General features: G+C 44.7%; 1 protein-coding gene across 1 annotated transcript; it reads left to right on the forward strand.

Moving 5' to 3' along the window:
- Window positions 1-872: 872 nt before the first annotated feature.
- Window positions 873-15,614, forward strand: CA2 (carbonic anhydrase 2). The gene is made up of 7 exons (XM_081071251.1): window positions 873-1,181; window positions 1,977-2,174; window positions 10,426-10,544; window positions 11,021-11,113; window positions 12,133-12,195; window positions 13,207-13,362; window positions 14,573-15,614. The coding sequence occupies exons 1-7, from the start codon at window positions 1,148-1,150 to the stop codon at window positions 14,690-14,692; spliced, it is 783 nt and encodes a 260-aa protein (XP_080927377.1). The 5' UTR covers window positions 873-1,147; the 3' UTR covers window positions 14,693-15,614.
- The last annotated feature ends 2,533 nt before the right edge of the window (window positions 15,615-18,147 follow it).

The following is an 18,147-nucleotide window of genomic DNA, read 5'->3' on the forward strand; positions in this document are numbered from 1 at the left end:
CATGATCTCGGTGCTCTTCACATTTTGGATTGACTAGTTTTTGTTTTAGGGAGCTGCTCTGTGCCTTGCAGGATGTTGAGCTGCACCCCTGGATGGCAGGAGCCCTACACCCCTAGCGGTGACATCCAAAATGTCTCCGGGGTCACCGTCCTCTGTAGGGCAACATGGCCTCTGGCTGAGCAGCAATGCTCCAAGACCAGGTGAGCTTTTATTCTTATTAAAGTATTTCTCGGTGCCACATGGGGCACACAGAACACACAACATTTAAAATATCTAATTCGCATTTTTTTGTGTGTGTGTACTTGTCCCACATAGTCTTTCCATTCCAGTTGTGGTTACACTGAAAACTTGGGAACAATGTTTGAATTCTTCACCTCTTAAAACCTAACTGGATTCCATCACTGGTACAAACGTTTCCATGGTGCTGGTCCTGAAAACGCAAGGACACACCGAGGGACCGGGTCCATGTCAAGTGGGAGAAGCAGTTCCCCACGGAAGGTGGAGGCACCTGCTCGTGGGACGCGCGGTCAGCGCTGCGGCCGGTCCCTCGCGCGGGCGGAGGGCTGTGGCGGGCAGCCCTGCAGGCGCCCGCGCGTGGAGAGGCCCCGCGCGTGGAGGAGCCGGGCGCAGACGCGCCCTGACGCCGGGGCTCCGCGTCCCCGGGCCGCAGCCTGCTCGTTCCGCGGCGGGCCAGCGGGGGGCGCGTGGCTGTCGGGCCCGGGCGCTCGCTCCCGGCGCCGGGACGGCATCTCGGCCGCCCCAAGGTCACAGCTCGCGCCGGCCCCGGCGCGGCCAGGGGGGCGAGCCCTCGGGGCTGCCCGCGCGCGGGGCGACGCGGCTCGGGCAGGGGATGGGATCACAATGGGTGGGGGGTGGCGGCGAGGGCGCCCCGGAGGGAGGCGCAGCCGCAGCCCGGTGCCGCCCGGGGCCGGAGCCGCGAGCGCGGGAGAGGCGCTGTCCCTGCCCGGCCCGCCCCGCCGCGCCCCCAGGTCCGCCCGGGCCCCCTCCCCGGGCCGCCCCCGAGCCCCGAGGTGGCGGGAGCCTATAAAAGCCGGTGACGGCGCGACCGCGGACACAGCGCCCCGGCCCCGAGCAGCCGCCGCTGGACGCGTGCCAACGCCCGCCCCGCCGCACCCGCCGCGCCACCATGTCCCACCACTGGGGGTACGGCCCGCACAACGGTGAGTGCCCCCCGCCCCGCCCCGCCCCCCGGCGCCCGGAGCCCCCGCGTCCCGCGTCCCCGCCGGAGACCGTCGCACCCGAGCAAGGGTTGCAGCGGGAAGTCCTAGGTGGCCGTGGCGGGGAAATGAGGGGCGCCCCGGCCCCACGCACCCACCGTCGGCAGCACCTGTGGCCCCCGGGCACTTCCCGGGCGCGTCGAATTCCATTCCTTGTTCAGTTCTCCTTCATCTCTGGACTCTAACGGTAGGAGGTCACCGAGGGCTTTACCGGAGACGCACCTGGGTGCTCCCGGGCCAGCAGACGCAAGAGAAAAAGGGGCGTCCTTGCGGCCTGCGGGGCTTGCCCGCTCGTGGGGAGCCTGGCCACTCAAGCAGGGGGCCCGGCAGCCAGGACCAGGCCACCAGGGCGCCATCCCCACGTGCGGGGAGGCCCCAGCGAGCGCGCACGCCCCGAATCCCGGCCACAGCCTGCGTCAGGGTCGGCCCCGGTCACTTGCTGCGTTTCAGCAAACCCCGCAGGAAAACAGCGAATACGTATGTGGCGCTCACCACTGTCCTAAGAGCTTTCCATGTGCGCATCCTAGTTCTCCGCAACACTTTCTGCGAGACAGAGGCCCTTATGTCCCCATGATACAAATGAGCAACCTGAGACACGGTGTGTTCCCAGAGGTTAGTCAGCTCAGGGTGCCGCCAAAGTTGGAAGCGAGCAGGCTGGCTGCAGAGTCACTGCCCTTCCCTAGGGGGGCGAGTGTTCCCCTCCTCGCTCTGGGGGCTCACGTCTCTTCTCGACCCTAGGACCCGAGCACTGGTTCAAGGACTTCCCCATCGCCAATGGCAAGCGCCAGTCCCCTGTTGACATCGACACCAAGGTGGCGGTTCCTGACCCCTCGCTGCAGCCTCTGGTTGTTTCCTACGAGCAGGTGACATCCCGGAGGATAGTCAACAACGGTCACGCTTTCAACGTGGAGTTTGATGACTCCCAAGACAAAGCAGGTCAGTGTCTAAAAGGAACTGGCGCCTTTTACCCAGGAGCTGTTTCCCCGACTGAAGGGGAGCAGTGGGGAGCAGGGCAGGAGTCCCCTTCCCAGCAGGGAAGAACCCCTCAGGGGACCTTCGTGGGTCCCAGGCTCCAAGGAGCAGGCTGATTACTCGGAGGGGATCTGGGGCCCTTGCTCTGGTGTTTCTACCTAGGGCATTGAATCACTGAGATTTGCCTGTGAAAAGTCACAAAAGGCAAGGGCCCCTGGCAAGCGAGACCCAGCAGTGATGACATTTGCAATACTAGAACTTTTAAGATTCTGTCTAAAATATTTGTTTTCCAGAATTGATGACTAGCCAATAAAAAATACATTTCTGTGTGATCTTCAAGGTAGCAGTGAGGGCACTGATGAAAGCCGGACAATTTAAAATACTGACATTCTTGGAAACATTGTAGTTATGAATATTTTCTGGGCATTGGGCTGGTGTGGCAATAGGAGAGGGGACTTAGGGGTCAGGGTGAAAAACGTGAAGGGATTAAGAAGTACCAATTGGCAGTTACAAAATAATCACGAGTATGTAACGTGCAGCATAGGGAATATAGTCAATAATATTGTAATAACTCTGTATGGTGTCAGGTGGGGACTAGACTAATCAGGGAGGATCGCTGCATAAATTATATAAATGTCTAACCACTATGCTGTACACCTGAAACTAATATAAAATAATATCAAATGTCAACTGTAAGTGAAAAAAAAACGTTTTTAATTAATCAATGGGGAAAGAGTGGCAATATCTTCCCAGAAATTCTTTCCACAAATGAAGATGTTTTAGAGTTGGTGGATATAGTTGGCCCACGACTGACAAAACCAATTACCATAATGTATTTGTAATGAACTGTTTACAGGATGCTTGTTGAGTGCTTTTTTTTCTTATTTAGAAATAGGAGAACATCCCCTTCAGACATAGGAGTGGCCTTCTTTGTCCACTGGTTGATTTTATTGCCGGTGACCTATTTTCCTGAGAGCTTTCCCATGAAGGTCGTGGAATGAATAGTGCCGCGAACACACTGGGTTGGTGGTGGTGTGGGAATGAGGGAGGCATTGGGGCAAAATGAGACAAGACAGGGAAAACATGCGATAGTGCTGTCAACATTTGCAGTAATCATCTATAGTAGTAATATATAAATGTAATTATAACTATTATAGTCAAACGGACTGTTATTTTTCAGTAGCTATCCAGTATAACTAGTATAGTTTTGGGGGGGAAAAATGCCTCCCTCCTCCTCGACTTTTGAAAAGTTTTTGACACTTAACTCTCTGAAATAGTGATTCTGGAAGAGAATTCGATGGAGGGTAATGCAGAGATAGTATCCCAGTACACACACACACACACACACACACACACGCACACAAGCACAAGCACATTCTAGCATACTGTCATGACTTATTAGATTTAGTAGTTCACGGAACACACTCCTTCAAGATCTCTGCGACACAGCCTTCCCAAGCATGCCTCCCACTCCAAAGACACAACGCCCCGGTGAATAAGTTAAATGTAAGGGAAACAATTTCTTTCCTTCATGTAGAGAACATGGTGTGTTTACATTATATAGTACGGCATGGCCCACCGTCTCGGCAGTATGGTACCTGTAGAAAGGATGCTATAAAATCTTATGTTTAGTTATTTAAAAACCAAAAGAAGTGAGCTACTTCAGTCGGTAGCTGTCACATTTTTTTTAAAGGAGACACAGTGAATGTATGTTTCATTGTTTATAGTGGGTGTATCTGTCATATCTCATTGGAAGCTACATAGACTCCAGTATAAAATTACATGCCCATTGAGCGCTTGAAGTCTTTTTTGGAACAATGAGAAAACAAATGTCTAACAAATGGAACCAGATGAGGTAACTCCCTGTAGTCTTTACCAATTTGATCATAAAATAAACTGTCGCAGTAATATGTATTACTAGAAAGAGGATTTCAGCATTGAGTCTTACAGCTGTGGGCATAGACTGGGGTCAGACAGACCTGGCTTCAAGTCCCTGCTCTGCCACGAACTAGCTCAGTGGCCCTGGAAATGACAGTCACCTGATCGCTGTAAGTCTCAGTTTTCTTAACTGTAGTATCCATCTCAGAGGAAGGATGAAATGGGACAGAGGGTATAAACAGTTAGCCCAGAGCCGGGCATGTAGGAGTTCCTCAATAGGAACCATGGCCGTTTCATGTCTACACATCATCTGACTGCATTTATTGGGCAAGCGCTATTGCTGCTGCACCTCTGATAAGATTTCTGAAGAGAGTTTTTAGTGAGCTGTAAGATGACCTCCCATCACTTGATGATATTTAAAATTTTTATTTTTGTATGTTCCTGAACATGACATTTGTCGTATCGAAGCATGCACTGATTTTATAGATGATGCTATTATAAAGCGGTATGTCTTAACATGAATGTGTCAAGTTCTGTTGGATTTCTACACGAGCAGGAACTGATTCCAGCCAGCCACATTTTCTAACTACTTCCGGTGAGCAGCCCATATTATTAAAGCGGTGGCCATGCTTAGATGTGAAACGTGAAAACCAAGTGGTTTAGATAGGGGCTCACACCCATGCCTTTAGAGTCACATGTATTATTTACTTCATTCTTATATTAAATCAAATCCTTACTAACAATGAAATACAAGATAAGCTGGGCACCCAGAGGACAGGATGGAGGCCTGGTCCCTCTCCCGCTTCCAGAACCCATGCTGGGGGTGCCTACCGTACAAAGACATGGAAGCAATGGACGCAGCAGTCACTTTGATCAGTACAATGAGGAAATGTTTCAGGGAAATGTGGGAACATGCGGAAGCTTGGGAGTCGGCCTGAGTAAGTCAGGAAAGACTTTCCAGGGTGAGTGAGGGTGGTGCTGAGGGCTGAAGGATGCCGGTGTCTTGGAGCGGACTCCAGGCAAAGGAAGTCACCATCGGGACTTGAGAGAACACAGTACCTGCCCTGGACAGGCAAGGAGGCTAGTAAAACAAGGGAGGCCAGTAAAACTGGGAGGAGAGGATGCCAGAAAGGCCTGCTCTTCTTACTGTGAAAGACTCCTTTGTAATGTTTGCTGTTGTTTTGGTTAAACAAAGAAGCATTCTTTTTTTCTAGAATGCAGAACATATTAAATATTGATATCAAGGGAAAACGCATCTGCAGAATTCAAACAAACAAACAAACAAAAACCACCAATCATGCCACGCAGAGAAACCCTCTTTAGTCTTCTTTTGAAGATCCAAACTCTTGATGAGTTGATACTCTCATTGAACCCACTTAAAATAAACATGAAGAAACAGAATGCCAGAGTTTTAAGTACCTTACTGATCATCTCCTTCCCAGTCTGCTGGAGTGAGACTAAATGACAATCACTTAGAAACAGAAATTGAATGAGAATCTTAAATGATAACCATATTTAACATTTAGTGTGTATATACCGTGTTTTAAAAAAAACTGATATGCTTTTCTGTACACTCAAGTCTAACAATAATTTATCATTTTGGTCACTCAGTTGTTTTAAATCAACAGTTTAACATCACTTTCTGTTAGAAGTTATTTTTTGTGGTGTTGACTTTATTTTTTATATATTTTGCCACTTATTTTCTACACTTAAATCCTTCAGTTCATTCCCTTTATTTTTCCCCTCAGTGACATTTCAGTCTTCTAGAACTCACAGGTTCAGATTTTCAAATATATATTCTAAATGTTATCTCATACCTAAACTTAAATACTTGGGTATCAGGAACTAAACTGGCAGAATTTATTGCTACATTTAAGCTTGAGAGACTTATTTTAAAATGTAGCATTCATTAACTAGAAGCTCTCATCAATCTTCTAAATTCCTTTAAAAATAAACCACCTTAAATTAATGAAACATTGTTAATCCTGTTAGGATTTTTTTATTATTAAAAAATAACTCTCTCTGCTTGAGACCTTTAATTATAATACTAGCTTTATCTGAGAGAAAATAATGGTAGTCAAAATTACTAACTCCTGCTAACTTATTAACTTTTATTAATGAGTTTAAAACTCTCCAGCTTTAGTAGAGGCAAATATCATTGAAAACTGAATACCTGAAATGTTGGGCCAGCCCATGCACAACTTTCATATCATTTCTGTTTTTTTAGGAATTGGAATATTTTTATCTGTTCATATGAATTCAAGAAAAAGGAAGGAAGGGAGCTGAGTTTACCTGGGCCAATGGTTGTCTGTATGATACACTGAGTGTTCCTACGTCAATCCTGCCTGGTTCCCAGGGACTCGCTTTCGAAGCTGTAAACCTTTCCTCCCACTAACAATCTTAGGTTAAAAGGAAACATAACAACAACAAATGACAGGGCTTGTCCCGCATGCTGTAAGTGGTGTGAGCAGAACCCTACCTACCTACCAGCTGACCAACACTGTATTTAATTATATTTATATCAGTAGAGTTTCTTTTTTGACTCTTGTATAGTTCTCAAATACTTGACACTAAAAATTGTGTTCTCTTGAATTTGAATTGTGTTTGCTGCAGTCCAAGCCACTGCTACACATTTCACTCCTTTAAAGAAATAGAAATGTGGGCATCTTTTTCTCAGGTTTGTCTACATTGGCTTTTACTTTCTTAGCTTTAGTGGGTAGCTCTTCGATTATTGGCTACTGCCAAAAGAAAAGCAAAACAGTAATGCACTATTTAGTAAATGTCCAATCAGTCATAGAGAAGATTGTTCACCTGCTAGAAATAGTCTCTTTGTAGTGGACTTAGTCATTTAAGTCATTAATAGGAAATCCCCTAAATTTTAATTTTAAACCAAAGATTACTGGGAATAGTTTATTTGTATTTTGGATCTAAAAGATATTATTGATATCCACTAAGGTGTTTAGTTGGTTATTTGGATGCATCTTATATTAAGTAATAATATAGTGATTAGGAAGAAAGCATTCCAAAATGTTTTCAATTTTAATTTGTATAGGTAGTCTGATTCATTTCAGTTTTACCACAGTGAATGTCTTAATTTTCACAAATAATGTATATTTTACATAATTTTTCCACGTAATCTGTAATAGGAAGACAGATTACTCTATAATACACTTGGTGCCCATTTTATGCTTTATATATTTAGTTTGTACAACTGATGGCATATCATGAAAATTCAAAACATCTGGACCTTTTGGTGTTGCGATCTAAATTAAGTTTAATAGAAAACCCATTTCTGTTTTTCCATCCCGTGGGGAACACATTTCTGTGGTGCAGTAAATCATTGACTCTTTAGAGCCCCACCAGCCTGGCTGCATCTTACAGGGAAAAAAATATGCCATCAGCAGTTTCTGCTATTTTTTCAAATTATTTTTTTAAATAATGCATTAGAAACATAGGTTTTGTTGTAAACAGCAGTGGTTTAGAAAATGGCATGTGGCAACCTAAATCGGTAAATAAGTAAGTGAGTCTGGAATACAGCATCGGCTTTCTGTCTGTCTACCAAATGTGCCTTTTTTATTTCTCAAATAAAAAGACATAAGTTGCCTTTATTAGAGTTTACTGCAATTTGTTGTTATAACAATGTTTCTGAGGGACTTGGTTGTCTAGACTCCATGCTAAGAATTAGCTAAGAAAGAACCACCTAGTTGAAGAAGGTCAGAAATGCTGCTTTTGATAACAATTAAACTTTAAGAATTTAATAATCTTTTCTATTTACAATGGACTTCAATCTACATAGCAAAATAGCTTTATTTTAATAGGAGTTAAAACAGGTACCGGGTAATAATAGGTCAGCACTGAGTGTGTTAATTATTGGACCTCCGAATATTTCTTTTTTTTTTTTTCAGAATCAGCAAGTTTTGTTTAATAAAAACTCCTATACACTCTTGCCTAATTCTAAAAGTTATTTGAAATAAGTAAATTAAGATGGAACTTACGATCTGTAAGGGAATGTGAATAAGAATAAGAAATAGCAATAAGCTTTATTATCTTTAAAATTTAAGACTCTGAGGTGATTCTTCACAGGGAAAGGAGACACATTTAGAAAAATCCTTTGTCGCGGCTGCTTACTAAGGTTTTAACTTATTTTGGCACTTGGTAGAATTAATGATGTTACAAATGGTTTTTATGATCAACTAGCCAGTTAGTTAGTGGTTTTAAAAGTTATTATACAGGAGTTAATTTCAATTTATTTCATAAACATATTTTTTGTTTTAAGGGTATATCATTATGAAAAATAGGAATTCTCTCATTTTTGACACAGCTTATTTGGGAGAATAAAGCTAATTCTTTCCTTACAGCATTATCAGATTAAAAAGACTTTTACAATAAGTTGTTAAGTTTCAAAAGATGTGGGTTTTTTATCAGAATACATGCAAATTCATGTTTCTTCACAGATCTATAATGTAACACCATTTGTAATTTTTTTTCATTCTTCTTTTTCTCTCCTGGCCTACTGTAAGGCAGAGCTGGCAGCCAAAGTTTGTACCAGGAGCTATAGAAAGAAGCCAGCACTTAACTATGTTCCTGCCAGCTTTACCTTTCCTTCCAACAGATGAATGGCTGTTGCTATTATCTAAGCATATTTAGATAAAGTTAACCAACAAACTCGGTTGTATGTACAGAATTTGTGCTTTTGTTTTGCAAAGAAGTAACTTTGGGCTCATTATTTTCCAGCATTATAACCCAAAGCTAATAAAATACATTTATAGGAACAGACGTTTTAATCCCAGCTGTAGAGAAATCAAGTTGAAGTAGAAGAACTCAACTAATTTTAAAAGCTTTAAAATATATTGGTTAAATGCCATTAATACATGTAATTAGGTAAAAAGGTTGTTTGGAGGGGCATTTTAATCCTCTCTTAAGACACAACTTGTTAATTATCTACAGACAGACTGTGTTCTAACAATGTGATTTCTACCGTGTTTTCCCGAAAATAAGACCCGGTCTTATATTAATTTTAGTGACGTAATCGACAATTTAATGTGCCCATTTTACAGATGAGGAAATTAAGGCCAGAGGCGTTAAATAAAAAATGAGAAGGGAACCAAGCTAGTGAGTAGCAGTGACAGTCCAAATTCTAAGGAATTTGGAAAGCCTGTGTAAGGAAAATTGTATTTTAGACTCTTAAGATCAAGAATACTTACACTTCAGAAATTGTGGCGTGTCGGACAGTGGGACAGTTATGGGGCTGCAGTAGAGAGAGGTCCCCCTGTTCACAAGTGTGTGCAGACCAGCACTCGCCAACAGGCACATGGCCTCGCTTTTTGGAGACTCACAGCGGGAATTAATAGTCCCCTTAAAATGTCCTCCCTTGATGTTGGAGAGAGGAGAATGTCCCAGAGTGGGGATTCAAACCCTGGGCTAAGAAGATTCTTGGCTTCACCTGGGAAGGAATTCAGATGTGAGCCGGTAGAGTTTAAAGTGAAAGTAAGGTTCTTTAGCAGAGAGGTAAGTAAGAAAGGAAAGGAAAGGCCACCCCACAGAGTGGTGGTCTGTAATCGCTCCTGGAAGAGAGGCCCCCTGCCTGCCAGGCTAGGGTTTATATGTGCTTCTTGTTTCCGTGGAAAACTTCTTGGTGTGGCGAACTTCAACCAGGTACGAGAAACGTAAGGGCAGGTTTACCCTTCACTTTGTAAGATACAGCCTGTGGCTAGTTTGTAATCGAGGGGAATGGCCATTACAGTGGAATCTCTTTGCTCAATATGCTTTGGATGGTTAATTCTGTGTGATTAATGTCTGCCCCAGTTCACGAGAAACGTAAGGGCAGGTTTACCCTTCACTTTGTAAGATACAGCCTGTGGCTAGTTTGTAATCGAGGGGAATGGCCATTACAGTGGAATCTCTTTGCTCAATATGCTTTGGATGGTTAATTCTGTGTGATTAATGTCTGCCCCAGTTCTGTGTCTGGCAGTATGCACACAGCAGGCTTGGAACCCAACCTCCTAGTTCCTTCTTCTGTAAAAACAGTCCTCAGGCCACTTCCTTATATCGCTCTGACCTTGAACCTGTGACCCCAGAGCAAGCCCCCAAAAGAAGGGTCACTGCCCTCAGAAAACAGATGGGAGAGAATCCAACCTCCAGCCAGTACACCTGAGGGAAAAACAGCTGCAACCATTTCCTGCAGCACCGTGGGCCAAACCTGAGCCTGGATTTCATTTTCAGAGAAAAAATGTTGCTCCAGTCATAAATTTTGTAATATTGAGCAGTGTGTGTGTTTCGTGTGTGTGTGTGTACACGTGTATGTACACATACAGACACGGGTTTTTATAACTTGCAGTGCTGAAAGGAGGACCCCTTGCTGGTACTTACAGGCTGAGTCAGTTCCACTTTCACTGGGGTTCTTCTGATGGGCATGGTTCTGAGCACACTGTGGATAAAAAGAAATACTCCGCCGAGGTAAGACATGCTTTTGTTTTTCTTTCCGGGGAAAAATATCAAGTGATATTTAGCATTGATTTCAAAAGCTTAATTCTGTAAATTCAAGTCAAATCGAGGGAACCTCTTCTCTTACAAAAGACCTTCCCCTGTACTCATCACCTTTATTAGTGATATTCCAGTTAACGCATCGAAACATTCCCTACCACCTGCAGGGATACCATCTGCACAGAGTAATGGAATTCAAACGGGAGGATCCTGCTCTAATATAAATCTAGAAATAGAATTTGTGTGTGTTCCCTCAGAATATGCAACTCTGTCTGAAATCACTTGCTGTCTTGCCAAAGTGGATACTTAGAATGAAAATGAAAGACAGTGTATGTTTTGCAATCACTTCCTTCAGTAACCTCCAGCTCTGCTGACAAGGTCACTGGGGAGAGCCGGCAGGCTTTTATTGTGTAAATCACAGTTTGAGGTTCTCTGTCTTCTCGCTGTAGCTTCATCTGGTTCACTGGAACACCAAATATGGGGATTTCGGGAAAGCTGTGCAACACCCTGATGGCCTGGCCGTGTTGGGTGTTTTCTTGAAGGTTAGTGAATGGCCAACTTCCCTTTTTCCCCCCTCGCATTTTCAAGAAAGATTAACCAAACAGCACATTCTACCATGAGCCCAGGCAATGCCTTTGGCTCTGAGATGTTTTCGGGCTTACTATCCCCTCCATAGCTGCTGGTAGCAGGACGATGGAGGACCAGAGCCACCTGAGAGGTATTTATTAGGGGCGATTTAGATGTACAGGTGAAGCATATATACCTGTGAGATGTGAAATGAGGAAGACGTATATGTGACGTGACTCCTAGTGTGTGTGTGTGTGTGTGTGTGTGTGTGTGTGTGTGTGTTTAATTCAACCATAAGTTAGATAGTGGTCTTTCCTGATTGACAATGCTAAATGAAGATCAGGCTTTGGAGGGGAGAAGGACAGTGGCCCCACGTGGGAGAATTTCAGGCGACAGTGGGACACGCAGGTGGGGCTGCCCTCTAGACAGTTGTAAATCGAGTGGGGACCTGTCTGGTCTGGTGAGTCATGGGCCCTGAACTAGGATAAGATGGAAGCTGCGTGAAGTCATCCAAGGGACACATGAAGAGGACGGTGAAAAGTCTGCTGAGCAAGCAGCCCTGAGAAACTGCAGAGAGCGAGGCATTTCGGGCAGTGGGAAAGATGCTAATTAAATGATGAGAGAGGAGCACAAGACTCCAGGGCCATGCTGGAGGCGGAAGGGCAGGAGGACAGCCAAAGGAGGAGAGAGAGTTACCAGGGACGGAGGGCAACCGTGGCAGGTCCTGCCAGAAGGGTTGACCAGTGTTCTGTGAGGTCACTGGTGACACTTGAGAGGGTCGTATGGGGGTTGCAAGGGCAGACGCTAAGGGCCGCCGTCAGCACAAATAGGGAGTCACATGGTGCCAGTGTAACCAGACTACGACCGGTGGGCGCCCTGTGATCAGTGGAGCTTTCGGTTCACTATTTGGAGAAATTGTATGATAGAGCTGCCCAAATCCAAACTGGTGTAGGACCACCTGGAGTACACCGTCCTGTCCCTTGTCTTTTCGCAGATTGGTGACGCTAAGCCAGGCCTACAGAAGGTCGTCAGTGTGCTGGATTCCATTAAATACAAGGTACAGTTGAATTTTCTGCCACCTCCAGAGAGTACCTGTTGTCCACACCCAAAATTCCCGTGGTCAAACTGAACCGTCAGTGTTTGACATGTGGTGTTTGGGTGAGCTGTTAAGAAAGGTAGAATGCCGCTCACATATGCACACATCAGACATGCTTCACGCTTGCAAGGAGGCCCAGGTATCGTGTGGTCTCGTCACTCACCCACCCACCCAGCTGATGCCTGCTAAGTACTTCCGTTGAATACTTCCACTGAGTACTTCCTACATGCCCGTGACTCCGTGATCCTAGGGAACCCGATGAGGAAGGCCCGGCTTCATAGACACTTACGTCCTGTGACCTCACTGAATTCACCTGTTCCGTGCTTCACCCTCCTTACACACAGCTGCGTTGAGGTCCCTGAGCAGCTGTTTAAATATTGCCACCGCCAGTGGCAGCCCTGGCTTTGGAGAGCTCACCTCAAACTGAAGCGGCCTCTGTCTTCGGAAGTGTTCACTTGTTACTCCTAGCTTGATCCCCTCACAGAATAAACATACAGAATAAACCTGATCTGAAAACACGAATTCAAAAAGAGAGCTGTACCCCGGTGCTCACTGCAGCAGTAGTTACAGCAGGCAGGACGTGGAAACAGCCTAAGAGTCCACCAACACATGAATTGGGTAAAGATGACGTGATACAGAGATGATAGAGATAGAGATAGGGATATATAGTGGAATATTACTCAGCCATTAAAAAAAAGAATGACACCTTGCCATTTGTGACAATGGGGATGACCTTGAAGACACCAGGCTAAGAAAACTAAGCCAGGTTCTCTGCTGGTACCTGCCAAGCTGTACTGCCAAGTTAGATGTCTTCTGTTAAGCTCTTTTTATTTTGTTTTCCAATGAACGTGGAACCTCTCTTAAAACAAAACAAAACAAAAGCTTTGTGGCTGTGAGAGGGGAATATCTGTGTTGCCTCGGTCCTACTCTGGTCACATGACACGTTTAATCTATGTGTTTGCCTTGCGTCAGGGGCAGAGCGCCAGCTTCACTGACTTTGACCCTCGCGGCCTCCTTCCTGGAAGCCTGGACTACTGGACCTACCCAGGCTCACTGACCACCCCTCCGCTCCTGGAATGCGTCACCTGGATTGTGCTCCGGGAGCCCATCAGCGTCAGCAGTGAGCAGGTCGGTTTTCCAAAGAGGGTGGCATGAGGTGTGTGCGGAGGAGCTTGTCCTGGGGAGGCGTCAGCCTCCAGCTCCTCTCTGGCTCTGGGACCCCTGTCCACTGGCTTACAACTGAAGAGCATTCCGCAAATATTGGTTGTTACTAACCATAACCTTAGGCTGTTTGCTTTTCGCCCATAACTGAGGATTAAATGACAAAGGTGTGCGTCCCCTGATAAATGCTTTTGTGTGAACTCTGAGAAAATGGAGGCTTGGAGCAATGAGACTTCCCACTCAAGGTTGCACAGTATCAATGAGAACCTCCTGCCTCTGCTCACTCACCTCCGAGCTTACAGCAGTTTCATTCATGTCCGAATGCATTCTGAATTCTGACCAAGGGGAGAGTCATGCCTTGCAAAAAAGGAATCTATTAAAACTCACTGCACATTACTGGGGCATCTGAGACCAGACATCTTGCATTTCCATCTGGTGTGCTTCGTGATGCTGGTCAGATGGTGCACTTCGTCACAGCCGTGGATGTAGATGGAAGTCGACTTCGTGAGGGTGACTGAAGGAATACTCCTTCTTCATTGAGATCAATTCTTGCTTAGGGAAAGGGAAGAAACACGTTGTAAAACAACCTTGAAGAAGTGGGGGATAGGTTGAGGGGTGCCGGTGTTCATCAGGGGCCAGTGAGCAAATTTAAAAGGGACTAAATACAACCAATGACAGGACTTGAAATGCCAGCATGGGCAACATCCAGCCCTGGGTTTCCATGTTTTCAATCAGAGATGCTGGCGATCACTTGCAGAAACCCAACCAGTTTATCTAATGGTGGGCATGCTGTAGTTTATCTTCCCTGAGGCAGAAAACAAAACTTTAATTTGCATCTAAAAGTGTTATTATTATTTTACATCTCAGAGGTAATTCATAGGCTTTTGATGTTTGATTATAAAATTAAAAGGAAAACAGAAAGTTAACTGGAAATGTCCTTCCAAATGACAGCAACGATTTTGTGTGTATTTTATAGAAATTGCTTCGCTCTATGAAAGCATACAAGGATAATCTGTACGCCACTATATATCTATTGGGAATCAAATTAAATGGTGAATGTGGATACATGGTCCTGTGACTAATGGAGAATGTATTTCAAGAGATAACTCAAGCACATAAGTCAATGCTATTGTGAAACTATTATTTTTAATTTTTAATGTTTTATTTTGTCTTTTAGTTGCTGGCATTCCGTAAACTTAAATTCAATGCGGAAGGAGAACCTGAAGAACCTATGGTGGACAACTGGCGCCCGACTCAGCCCCTGCACGGCAGGCAGATCAAAGCGTCCTTCAAGTAAGATGGTTCCAGAACCCGAGTCCCAGTGACGAACCTCTGGGTTTCTTTTTAGCTGAGCACAGATCTACTGGGTGAATTGCACTCTGGCTGCCTGACATCTGGTTTTCTAGATCCTTCCTCTCCTGATGAGCTTACTACTAAAGCTGCAAGAGGTAGACCAGTTGTCATGCTTGACAGGATTGCTTTCTTATGGTGGTGGCCTTTCTGTAACAGAGAATACAATAAAAGGGATAGGAAAGCATACTTTGGCTTTGTTCACAGCACGGGACTAGGGGTGGGGAGGAGATGAACACTCCACTAAAATGCTATTTTTAATAAACAAAGGAAAGCGATTGAGCGCAAATCCGTATCATGAGATAAATTGGGCCATGTAATATAAATCAGGTGAAACAGTCGCAATTCTTTGTAACGTAAACCAGACTAAATGTTTGTGACTACAAGATGCTAGGTTAAAGAAAAATTCTAAAATTCTTATATATTTGTAGCAAAGTTATCTTAAATATGAATTTTGTTGTAATTTAGTGACTTTTGAATTATGAAGATGTAAATGAGGTATTATCTGTAAAAATTGTTATAATTATAGTTGTGATACAGAGTATATTTCCATCCAAATAATATACCATAAGTTAATAAATGTTGTATTTTAGATATATTCTCTAATAAAATCCGGAGTTCTATTTTGGGTGGTTTTATTTTATGCTGGCCAGTGTGTAATAATGGAGGAGCAAATGTCTACTTTTATAATTCATGTTAGTTCATTGTTAATAATAAATCATCGCAGTTGGCTTACTCATGATTGAAGGTGTCTCCACAAAAGAAAAAACCTTGAAGGCCATTTTCTATTTGCATCAAGGGGGTGAAGGCAGAATATACTGAATTAATATATGCTCTTTGGAAATAAAATAAATGACATCTCAGTCTATTATGGTTTCAGTCATTTTTTTAGATTTCTTATCTCTAATCCCACACAGGCCCACACAGACAGTGCCTGGGCGACTGGGGAGTGGCCTGGATCTATCTGTATGATGTCCCCTGGTCCATGTCAGCCCCTGCCATGGAGTGGCTCGCCCGGGCTCGCCCTGGCTGGCCTCCATCGGTGTATGCTGACAGCTGTTTCATCTGGTCTTTGGAGAGACCCATAACTGAACTTATTCCCTCCATCACCTCTGGTTGCAGATGAAATGCATAGAAAGAAAATTGGTTTCATGATAGAGGATGTTGGTGATGGTTACAGAACAAAGTGAATGAATGTGCTTAATCCTACTGAACTGTACGCTGACAAATGGTTAACACGATCAATTTTATCACAATTTTTTTAAAAACGTCAACTGGAAATTACTTTGAGATTATCTACTGTTTCATTATTCACTTGTCTCCTGTCTGTTGAAAACAGGCATGTTCTGTACAAAACAAATAGATATTTAGATGGTCTGGGTTTGGTGCCTGGCTTTTTGTCCTTTAAGCACATGAACTGGGGCAACTTCCTTAATCTCTTTAAACCTCCATTTCCTCATCTGTGAAATGAGAATTATAATACGAGCTGCCATTCTGGTTCTTGTGAGCTGATCCATGTAAAAGACATACTAGCTCTAAACAAATCAGCTGCCATCCGTAGGAAGAATTATGGACCCCAAAAGCCACTGAAAAATGAAATCTTGAGTATGGGTTGACTCCGACGAGGCAGCTGCCGGCCCACAGCCATGAGTGACATCATACATCTCCTTCCTCGGTTCCTCCTGGCTGTCAGGTACCGTCTGTGCTCCATTCCTGGTGATGCCCCACAAAACCACTCCTACCACGGTCATTCTGTGAAGTCCTTTTATTCATAGGAACCCATCAACACTAGATGGATGAAGAACAAGCGTCTTCCCCATCTGCTTCCACGTGTAGAAAGCACTTAGGCAACCAGAGAAGAAAATCCGACTGCTTCCTTATTGCATTGCCTTCTGTGACATACACGGAAGGGTGTGTTGTTAAACTTTTATTGGTCAAGTAAACCCACTTGAATTCCTCCCCGGGAGTGGGCAGAGCTAGTCCACAGCTCCCGGGCACAGTGGTATCAGAGACAAGCTCCAACCGCCAGAATTCTCTCCCTTTTCCTCTCATTTTTGCTGTCATTTAAAATTTTTAAAAACGGAGATGACTAATCTACTTCTGATTGACAGCTTGATTTGTTTGATTATGGACCACTCTGGGGGAAATGAATGACTCTGGAGAGACAGCACTTTCTTAGCTTATCTTAGTCCAATGGGACATGAACAACACGTAAATGTGAGCTTTGGGGAAAACGATGTTTCATGTTTATCATTGCCACCGACGGGTTAATAGGTAAGGTGTCAGAAACAAAGGAACGTGAGAGTGTTTTGAAAAACAGAAGGAAGTTTACCCTTTACAGTCCAACTGTGTGACCTTGAACTAGCTGTTTAATGATTCAAAGCTGCTCCTTCATGCGTAAGATGGGGATGTCACAAGTAAGTGGGACGTGGGCTAAGAGCACCGTGTCGCCTGGCTCAGACTGAGTGCTCTGACACGTACATTCGAAGTAAAGTCAGTTTTCCCATCACACAAATCCAAGGCCATACCCCCACTGAGGACCACATCAGCCTCCAGCTGGCTGACTTAGGTAGTGTAAGGTAGACGCTGCGTGTGAGGTCGGCCAGGCTGTCGATGTTGGAACTCCAGCTCTGCTGCCTTTCACCATGAGAGACAGGTGAGGCACGTAACTGCTCTGGGCTTTGGTTTCCTCATCCATTCAATGGAAATCATTAGGGTACCTATCAGTTGGGGTCCTTTCGAGGGTTTAAAGAGATAACCCAGGCAAAACTTGCTCATGGCAAGTGCTGACTAAATGTCAGCCAAGGTGGTTAACATCAGTGACTCAACCAGGAGGAAATCCGTTTCAGATGCAGCAGTCGGAGTTTGCCCAGGCCCGTGGAAAAGCATAATCACATAGGTGAGTGTATTCTGCCCCCAACAACCACACCGAGCTTTCCACTTCAGAACAAACATCAAGCCCGGTGAGATGCCTGAGTCTCCTGAGTACAACGCGAGGAGTGCCCACAGCGACATCTCCAAGGCTGGACACCGTCCAGCAGACAAATGGTCCATGAGCTGTAGAATGACAGTCCTGGAATGAGGGTGTGAAGACACAAGCATCAGATGCGTCCCTTGGTGTGGAGACAGAGCCGTCGGGGGCTGAGGTGGTGCCACCATTGATGTTTTCTGCTGACTACAGAATAGTTGCTAGAGCCATAAGGTTACGGCGTGTCCTTACAAATTTCCACTGTCCTCTGAATAATTCATTTTATGTCTGTTTTGTAGACAATAAACTGACTTTAAATGTACACTAGTCAGATTGCTGTATCTGAGTCTGCATACCAACCAGGAGACGTTTATAGTCATGTTTAAATTTTCAATGCTTCAATCTTACCTGAGAGAAAGCTCAGTCTGAGATAG

The sequence above is a fragment of the Rhinolophus hipposideros genome, assembly GCF_964194185.1.
Source record: "Rhinolophus hipposideros genome assembly, chromosome: 13".
Classification (NCBI taxonomy): domain Eukaryota; kingdom Metazoa; phylum Chordata; class Mammalia; order Chiroptera; family Rhinolophidae; genus Rhinolophus; species Rhinolophus hipposideros.

What these genes read in the sequence shown, in the direction of transcription:
- CA2 (XM_081071251.1), top strand. Translation starts at nt 1,148, where the DNA reads ATGTCCCACCACTGGGGGTACGGCCCGCACAACG. An exon ending in AAAAGAAATACTCCGCCGAG is followed by an intron (nt 10,545 to 11,020) that starts GTAAGACATGCT and finishes TTCTCGCTGTAG; the next exon opens with CTTCATCTGGTTCACTGGAA. An exon ending in TCAGCGTCAGCAGTGAGCAG is followed by an intron (nt 13,363 to 14,572) that starts GTCGGTTTTCCA and finishes TTTGTCTTTTAG; the next exon opens with TTGCTGGCATTCCGTAAACT.